This window comes from Olea europaea, chromosome 10 (assembly GCF_002742605.1).
Source record: "Olea europaea var. sylvestris chromosome 10, O_europaea_v1, whole genome shotgun sequence".
NCBI classification, from domain to species: Eukaryota; Viridiplantae; Streptophyta; class Magnoliopsida; order Lamiales; family Oleaceae; genus Olea; species Olea europaea.
In genome coordinates, this window is record NC_036246.1 from 34,590,213 (window position 1) to 34,600,348 (window position 10,136).

General features: G+C 32.1%; 1 protein-coding gene across 2 annotated transcripts; it reads left to right on the forward strand.

Moving 5' to 3' along the window:
- Positions 1 to 5,903: 5,903 nt before the first annotated feature.
- On the forward strand, positions 5,904 to 9,922 carry LOC111401961 (NAC domain-containing protein 37-like). 2 transcript variants are annotated; one of them, XM_023029954.1, is made up of 4 exons: positions 5,904 to 6,041; positions 7,560 to 7,761; positions 8,135 to 8,406; positions 9,203 to 9,922. In XM_023029954.1, exons 2-4 carry the CDS (start codon positions 7,608 to 7,610, stop codon positions 9,797 to 9,799), a joined length of 1,023 nt encoding a protein of 340 aa, XP_022885722.1. In that variant the 5' UTR covers positions 5,904 to 6,041; positions 7,560 to 7,607; the 3' UTR covers positions 9,800 to 9,922. The 2 variants fall into 2 exon arrangements, with proteins under 2 accessions (XP_022885722.1, XP_022885723.1); XM_023029955.1 differs by having other exon boundaries at positions 7,586 to 7,761.
- The last annotated feature ends 214 nt before the right edge of the window (positions 9,923 to 10,136 follow it).

The following is a 10,136-nucleotide window of genomic DNA, read 5'->3' on the forward strand; positions in this document are numbered from 1 at the left end:
TCAGGTTGGACAACAAGATCATCAAAATCTAGTTCATACAACGACAACGAGCCTACGAAGTATCTAACTAGGCGCATGCTGACATGAAGCCTTACCCTCGAACACATGAAATTTAGTAACTGATTTATTTTATGATTTTGTTTTGCAAGCTTACTCTTCTAGAGGTTAGGCTCAATTCCCTCCTTTGTTGTACATTATTTATTTTTCATATTAATAAATAACGCCACAACGAGTGTACAAAATAAAACCTATCCAACCCTTTTAGTTTGTCATAAATTAAATTTTATTTTAAAGCCTATATACTGTATATGCCTTTATTACCGTATGTAGAATTTTAAATTAAATAATCTAATATAGTAAGATCTTGTTTGGGTTACATTTTAATAAAATTTTGGAAAAAAGAAATTATTTTAGAATTCTAATTTTTTGGAGAATGTGTGGTTAAAAGGAAAGGAAAATTTTGTATTTACATGTAATATTATTTTATTGAAAAACGTGATTGAAAATAAAGAAAAAATATATATATTAAATTAAAATGGAGCCCAGGGCTAATTCTTGTTGCTTCGTCCATAGTCCGAATTTAACTTTTCTTTGCAAAGTGCAAACAATGACATCAAATTAATTTTATTGACAATAAATTTTGAATTAAACTACCTTTTTTCGTTTTGAACTATCGGTAATTAATAAATTCATATACTCGTCCCCCATTTATTCAATAAATTAACAAAAAATTGTTCCATGTTTTCTTTATTTATTACATGCTCTAGTTTGAGTCCCATTTAAAAAAAATAAATAAAAAATTCTTGAATAGCGTTTTGACCCCCATTTTAATCACATTTTTCATTAAAACAATGCTACACATAAATTTAAAATTTTTTCTTATATTTTAATCATACATTTTTTATCAATATACTATTCAAAAAATTTTTATTTATTATTTTTTTTTTTCCAAGAATGGGACTCGAACAAGGCAACATAAAAACACGTTAGCTGAAAGAAATTTGAAGGTGAAGTGGGGGCCCACATGTTCCTCAAAAATCTAAAGACTGTCCTTTAGGATATTTCTTTTATTTGGTGTCTTAATTTATTTTTGGATGTCTTCTACGTAAAGTAGAGTTGGGTTCCACCAACCGTTGACTGCCACGCTTTTAAAAGACCCATCTTCGATCGATCTCTCTCCTCAAATCATTTGCCTTGTTCCATCCAATTTTCACGTCACAAATGTGCCAATGGTGATTTCCGAGGACTTCATTTTATGTAAAGAAATTACAATTTACCAACACGTTTATCAAATATAAAAGAAAATATTGTAAAAATTGTAATTGCTTTGGATTCTGAAATTATTGCATTTTTCATATTTTCCGTGAACACAACAAAATTATACGTTCGAGATTTTTTAATAGTAGCTTGATCTCGACTCACTTAAGAGTTGTTGAAGAATCAACTTTTAAATAGATTAGTTAATGCGGCATTAGAGTCTAACAAAAAGACTTACATTGTAACCTCGTTGTCTACAAATTTGTTGTGTTTCATATCTTATTATTGAAATATTAGGCTTAACCGTGGTTCTATAATTATGCTTTTTCATATGCATTGAACATGTAAAATTAATTTGATGTTTTGATTATTAATAAGATGACAAGGAGTATGAATAAAGTAAATGAAGTGTAGTTTCTTTAACTATTAAAACCCCTTTTTGGTTCAACTAAAAATTTGATTAAAATTCAAGTCAAAGTCAATAATTATTTTAATCAGACATTTAATAGAATCTACAAATTTTTAATCATGTATTTCATCAACTTTGATCAAAATCTATTAAAAATTTAATTTTTATCTAAACCAAACTAGCTAAATATATTCCCACAGAGAAAAGAAGGAAGTTGTATTTCAAAGTGTAACTTTGGTTCAACCTGGTTGAATAACCAACACCTAGAGCATCTCAAATGTGTCATGGATTGCCAAAAAAAATTGGACCTTGCATCATGTATATCGAGCTTTATATAATGAGTTATATAATGTTACATGTCATTCTATCATTTGTCATTTTAAAACACAGTCAATTTTCTTATTCAATCTTTTCCTTGTACATCAATTTATATGATCCCTTGTGTATTATTTTTATGTACAAGAAGTATAATAAAAAAAAAATTACCATATAAGCAAAATACAAAATGTTTAGAAAAATTATTATCCAATGCAATATAGACAAGTGTTAAACGAATCAATGGTCTTTTGTTACGCCACCTAGACGGATGTTTTAGAGACACATTAGAAAGCGTGAGACATCTATTTTAAACTTCTCGATTTTAATAAAAAGCTTTCACTGTGATGAATTATAAATAACTGTATTTCACAGTATCTTCAATACCATTGTAGATTGATCAAAAATGGCCACAGAGTCAAAATGTAGAAAATGTCAAAAAAGTTAAACTTCAATGCAATTTGATTAGCTAACGTGACCAAAAAAATAATAATAATAAAGTAAAAATGGTAAACATTGTCGAAGATTGTCTAGGTGTAAAAACTTTATTAGACGGTGTTAGTCAACAAAATATTTTCTTCTTTTTCTCTTCTCTCTTGATTCTTGATTTTCACACACAATTAAATTTTCTCCCTATTTCTCTTCCTTCCTTTTGATTTCTTTAGTTTAATTTTTAAAGTTTGAAATACACATAAACAATCCTTTTGAATTATAGATTGAATCAATATAGATGAATTTTGAGCTTTATTACACATCCAACGAGGCAGGTTACGAGATAGCTAGCTAAGAAATAGCAAAAAGTCACTCAAGGTCTGCTCTTCACATCATCTCGTTCTTTTAAGCCTAGCAAAGTTGGTTAGATATAATGGCAAGCTGTCTTAGGCATTCGATCGAAGTGACGACAACTCATCGGAGGCTTCACTTCTGAAACGACCATCTTAATTTACTGAAATTTATTTTCAAAGCGATAGGTCTTTGTTTTACAGTGCATATTCCATTACACTGCTTTAATCCAAAGATTTTTCATATGAATAAATATCACCATTTTTGGTAAAAACTAAAATCTAGATTTTAATCTAAGTCTAAGTTAATAATTAATTTTAACCACATATTTTATTGGTCTCACAACTTTTCAACCACACATTTCATCCATTTCTATCAAAATCTACTAAAAATTTAATTTTATTCCCCATTAACTGGGGGCTTTGTAGGTCTGACGGATTTTATAACTATATAGAGGCACTTTTTGTTGACTTTTCAAGTAGCAAGCCTACAATGTAGGTGTTGTCAATTTTATTTCCGCAAGTGTATGGACCGTAACAAGTAATAGTGAGCCTAAGAGCTGTCGATCCCACAAGAACTATATTCTAGTACTTAATTCAATTTTCTTTTAACTACTAGTTGATGAAAACAAATAAAAAGTTGTAGGATTTGAGTTTTAATCTAAATTCTAAAAAATAAATGAATGCACACACAATTGGTTGAAAAATCAAATAATGAATGGACGTTAAGACAAAATAACTTCACATATTTATCGCCTTTACATTGCAAATTAAGATTTACATCTAATGTAGTATTCGGTCGAATTCTTCTATTGTATTTAATTTATTCCTCTTGAGTTTTCATTGAGCCTATTCAACTAATTAAATTCTATCTCTCTATGCAAATTTAACTTAGTTAAATGAATTCTTTGTCCTAGGAATTCAAGTTTGACCGCAACAATTAGTATAGGCATCTCTACTCGTTTATACCATTTTATTGGATTTTACTATATGGTCTAAATCTTAAACTCATAACTTTATTCGTAAATGATCCACGAAAATCATCAAATCATTGATCAAGTAATTTAATGCATTCAATTTATATAAAATCAACACATGAAACAGTAAAAATCAAGAATCTTAATAAGAAAATATAAAGGATCTCAATTTGTTACATTATTCATCATAACAATGATTTTAACTATTCATAATGAAAGAAGAGAAATGATCAATTATTTTAAAATACACCATCGAATTTGTAGTAAAGATGTAGAAGAAAAATAGAATGCTAGCACCAAAATCTCCTTCCTCATTCAATCAATGCGTTAAATCTTTAATTGCTTGATGTTTTCCTCCTTTGAATTCCTATTTTGATTCTGCAATTATGTTCCCTTGTCGTTCAATGTGTGAATAAATCCTTCAAAAGTGTGAGAAAATTATATTTATAGGTGCCCCTCCGTTTGTATAAAAAGTAGGGTTTTTATGAATTTCAAAATGGGCCAAAATGCGTCCTATACAATCCTGGCGCAACGCCTAAGCGCTAGGAGTCAGTGCCTAAGCGCCGCGAACAAATTCAGGTAATGCCAGGTGCTGATGGCAACACCTGGGCGTTATGATTGCAGCACTTGGACGTTGCCTCTCTGGTTCAATTTTCAGTTTTTTTATGTTTCGTAGTGCTTGGGTGCTACCTTTTTGCCCCAATTTCTTTATTTTTGGCCTCTTCGTCCGCCTTTCTCTTTTTGCATCGAATTTTTCTAATTTTCAAAACGACACTAACAAACACACTAAAAACGTTCTATACTCACAATAGCTAACAAATAATTAAGCTAAAATTATGCAAAATTCGTGAATGAAACAAACTCATCAGTAGGGCAGCTATTTTTCTGTTCATTTAAGGTCACCACAAACCTAGGTAGATGAGATTAACACCTGTCAGGTCTAACTCGTAAGTCATTAGGATGAGGGAACGTGTCAACATCCAATGAACATCACCTCTTCTCTTGACTATATATAAAGCTCACATTTAGCTTCTATTAAGTGTAAACGAAAAATATTTTTTTCATTAGATTTTGATAAAATTGATGAAATGTGTGATTGAAAAGTTTTGGATCCAATGAAATATTTGATTAAAATTAATTGTCCACATTGACTTAAGATTTTAAATTGATTTTAATACAAACCAAACAAGGGCTTAGTGTCTTCCAAAATGTAATGCAACTTTATACATCAACTGTTTATTGCTTGGTATTTTACCTTCAATCGAGATCTGTTGACCACATATCTTGTTAAATTTCAAGTTCAACAAACTTGAATGTCTATTCAATAGACATTATTGTCACGATGCTAGAAGTCTTTTAATATAATTTTCACTTAAATAGCAATTCATGGAATTCATTGAAGATGTTATTACTTTGCGTTTCTAATTTCAATCACTTACTATTTCCATCAAATTAAATGATTAAAAAATTTAACTGGATTGTATTGTTTGGTTTGTTTAGAGAAATTCAAGCAAACTCGAAGCCTATTTGACAACAATTATTTGGGAAAAATAATATTTTGAACAGTAACTTTTAGGAAAATGTGATTAAAAAATATGAAAAAATCTTGAGTTTATATGATGAATATTTTATTGAGTGAATATATAATTGAAAATGAGTACGTGAAAAAAATGAGTGTCCTTAATTTAAATAATGATGATCAAACATGGGCTAAATGAGCGGGCAGGTGTTTGAAATATGATTCTCCTTGACTTCACTGCTTGAAATAACTAAAAATTTAAACCAGCGCGGCGGAGTGGGGGGAGGGCATGGGGCGTATGATATATGAATCTGCTTCACTTCACCGCTTGAAGTAATTAAAAATTGAAGGAGATAATATGAGCCTATTTGTCACACTTTAAAGTTTTAAATAATTTGTTATAGCATCATTCTCCATCATATATTCAAACAATAAAATATTATACACATATCAATAAAGTTTCTTTACTTTTTAAACACACATTTTTCAAAAAATACTATTTAAAACTCTTTAATTTTTCAAATGATAGATGACAAACAGGGGCATAAGGGCGTCTGTAGCAAGCTACGCACTGACGTCAGCAATGAGGACAACCATAAAACCCATGCGCAATTGAGTGGTCCTCTCCTCTCTTCTCTTCTCTTCCTTCCTTCCTTTTAATATTCACTTCCTTTACTCCTAAACACCTTGGCTCTCTCTTCTTTTCGGTTTTTCTTGTCTTTGGAATTGTTTTGTACTATTACCATCAAATGACAACCAAGAATATTTGCTAGTTGCTACAGGTGAGCCTCTGAATTTATAGTCATGTTTCATCTACCTGAAAAATCATATATGGATTTTGATGCACTGGACATTTGAAATTCTTGATCGCCTTCTGCTCATTAAAGATTGATCATGGAGTATAGCAAAACTCTACCCCGAGAACTCTTCCTTCACCATTATTATCTTCCTTGAAAACCATTCTCTCTCTCTCTCTCTCCCCCCCCCCTCTCCCTCCCTCCCTCCACATACGTGCGTGTGTGCGTGTGTTAGTCCCGGGCTTACTCCAAGATTATTCTTTTGACATTTCAGTTGGTTCTACTTACACATGAAACAGGTTATTTGATTCATTTGGTTTATGAAGATCGTGGATTTGCAAAATTTTCACACCCTCTCCCACCCTACCTTGGAAGACAACAATGTAAGGCAAAGAAAAATCTATATACGATGTTTTTGCATGTCCGATTCTCCACAAAACTGATTAAAACAAGGGGAAAAAAACCCTCACCATGGTGATGATTTGATGATTTCAGTGCAAAGAGGATAGGATTTTCCCGTAAATCCCTATCATCTTCAACATGCTTATTCTGGCTTTCAAAATGGTATACTAACTTATAATATCTATGTGCCCATAGAAGAAAATAATCAGAATTTGCCATGTTTGTTACAGACAAGAAGACAAGAGGGTCGGAGTTCATCTCTTAAATGGATACATGAGCCTGCAAATTCCTTTCAAAGTGTTCTCTTTTTTCCTTTCCAAACATTCCCTTTCTGCAGGCTGCACTTCTTTTTGTCTATCAACCTTTTCATTATATGATATAGATATAGATATAGATATATACAAACGCGTGCTAAATACAGATAACGTCATCCACCTTGTCCATTTAGCACTGAACTCAACACTCTTACAGCAAACAAGTGTAAGAAAAAACTACTGAAATGTATTACAAAATTGATGTGTTTTTCTTTTTCCCTATTGTTTTTTCATTTCTTGGGACCAGCATATGCGTATAGTTTATATTAATTCGACTAATTATAAAATATGTTAATCTAGTGTCATTTCCACATTCACCAGCACAAGACAACATCATTACTTGTCCGTTTCTATCTCTAATTACCCTTTTGATTTTCACAAGGAGCAATGCCTCATCATTTGGTTTTCCTTTTCTGTTTCTACTTGTAATTAACAACACAAAACACACAAAAATCATTAAAAAGCTAGGGAAAAAGTTTTGTTTTTCTTAAATATTTTTTCCTTTAATTAAACACGCGCTCATTACCTTTCAGAGATAAAATGTCAAGTGTTGCTTACCACCAAATGAGTTGATGATTATATCTGATAACACTTGTCAACTTTTGACATGTAGGGTTCATAATTGTTTTCTTCTTCACTTTTTAACTTTTTTCTTATGGTAATATACATTCTGGCCTGTATAAATTTTTGCTCTTTATCTTGACACAAGAATGGTCATGATTTAGAGATGATGGAGAGTAAAAGAAGTTAAGTGGTGTTGACCTTATTGGTTGTGAATTTGATGCAGATCTAAGCATATATATACATAAACAGGCTTGATTTACTTCTAGACGCCATGGAATCTTGTGTTCCACCTGGATTTCGATTTCATCCAACTGATGAAGAGCTCGTGGGGTACTATCTGAGGAAGAAGGTTGCATCACAGAAGATCGATCTAGAAGTCATCAGAGATATTGATCTATACAGAATTGAACCATGGGATCTTCAAGGTAGGGTTATTTATTGTTGATGTGTTCTTGAATAGGAGAGTAGGAGATTATTTTCCCAAACAAGAGATCATCAGATGATGAACATAGCCAAGTAAACTTATTAATTATAGTCCGAAAGCTAGATGCTTGAACGTATAATTTCCTATTTCCTTGAAGATCGTCTTCAACTGAAGAGGGTGTTGAAAACTTTATAAATTGTGAATTTCTATATCGACCCTTTTAAAATTTTAAGCTTTCTGAAATCTAATCTGATGGAGCTGCTCCAACTTATGGTATAAAATTAAAAAACATCCTAGTACATATGTAGTTGCGTAAATATTGCTCCTTTCCATTTTTTTTTTTTTTAATGTATGATAAAAATTGTAATGGACAGACAAATGCCGGATCGGATATGAAGAGCAGAACGAGTGGTATTTCTTCAGCCACAAAGATAAGAAGTACCCAACTGGGACAAGGACAAACAGAGCAACCATAGCAGGGTTTTGGAAAGCTACAGGAAGAGACAAGGCAGTTTATGACAAAACAAAACTTATTGGTATGAGGAAAACCCTCGTATTCTACAAAGGGCGGGCTCCAAATGGCCAGAAAAGTGACTGGATCATGCATGAATACAGGCTTGAATCAGAAGAAAATGGTCCTTCACAGGCAAGTTTCTTCAGTCGCATTTAACTATATATTAATTCTGCATCTAGCTTTATCCTACATATTCTTGAACTGTGGGGCTAAACAGAAAGCCACAACCCCTTTCTCTCGAAACATCTTTATTTTGCATTATTTCCAGTACTCGCAATACAATTGAACACGGCCATTTCACGGAGTATGTGTCTGGATAATCTTAATACTTTACACATTTCATCTAAACACCGACGAAAATTTCTTTTAAAACAGTAAGTCCACTTGAAGAATAATGTTTAAGAAGTCATCATTTAGTCATGGTCCATTTTCCCAACTGTGAGAGGTACGTGACACTTGCCATTGCATGTTCCTTTAATTACATGCAGCATATATGCATGATAATTTCCCTCTAAAGTCAAAAAGTCATTTTACTTTGTTTGCAAATGGACGCGTTCTACTCGGAATCACTTTTCTGGGATGTGGTTTTTCACTGTTTCAACTGGTCAAAATTAAAGAAACACCTTTGATCACACTCTTCTTTCCTTGACCAGACAGAAAGATAAAGAAAAAGTGAAAATTTGTCGAAGCCAAATAAGCAAATATGTTTAAAAATCAACTCCAAGTTTGTGGAGTTATTAATTTGTCTACTAGCTTCAGCACCGTAAGGACATAATTTAAATATTATTATTTTTAACGGTTTAACCTTATAAATGAGGTGGTTCAACATAGCATGAAGACGCTTCTGAGTTCAAGTTTTGACACATTCTATTTATAGAAATTGTGCACACGTTAACCTTTGATGAACGAGTTTTGTTTGATCTTGCAGGAAGAAGGATGGGTGGTATGCCGAGCATTCAGAAAGCGAAACACTGGACAAACAAAGAGCATTGAAGGGTGGGACTCAACCTACTATTATGAAGAACCAATTGGTGCAATCTCAGTTGTGGATCCTATTGATTACATGACAAGAAAGCCCTCACACTTTCCAGCCCAGAATTTCATGTGCAAGCAAGAAATAGAAGCACAAAAGAATTTTGTCCATTCATCAGCTGATCATCATCAATTCGTTCAACTTCCACAGCTTGAAAGTCCGTCCTTGCCAACGATGAAAAAACCAAGTTTGGTATCCACACTAACAGAAAACTATATCAATGACGACGATGAAAAGACTAGAGTCGAATGCAATTCGAAAAAGATAACTGCAGATTGGAGGGATCTTGATAAGTTTGTTGCTTCTCAGCTGAGCCACGGAGATAGATATGAAGGTGATAATGTTTCGAGCTTTGAAGCTCTTAATAATGATTCAGATTTGGGATTGCTTCTATTGCAAAGTGGTAGAGAAGAAGGAGAAAACTTAAATCAGCTTTTGAGTTCAACTTCAACTTCAGATTCTGATATTGGAATTTGCTTATTTAATAAATGAAGTGACTATAAAGGAAAAAGGATTTCATCATCAATGTTACTGCTATTTTGCGATATATTTATACATATTTTCATGAATATATTGGTTGTGAATGATTAAAAGAGAACTATAAATTTCTCTCTCTCTCTCATGGAGGAATTAATCACTATGGAGTATGGATTAATAATTTTCTTCATTACTTTTTTTCTTAAATTATTTTATAAGATATCCAAGGGCAACCTAAAAGATAGGAATTCAATGAAGAAGAATTTCTTGTATGTGATCGTATATCTATGTTGAGGTGAGTTGTACACGTATTTCCTCTTTGATAGTCTTCGTGCAATTCTATTAGGTGGTA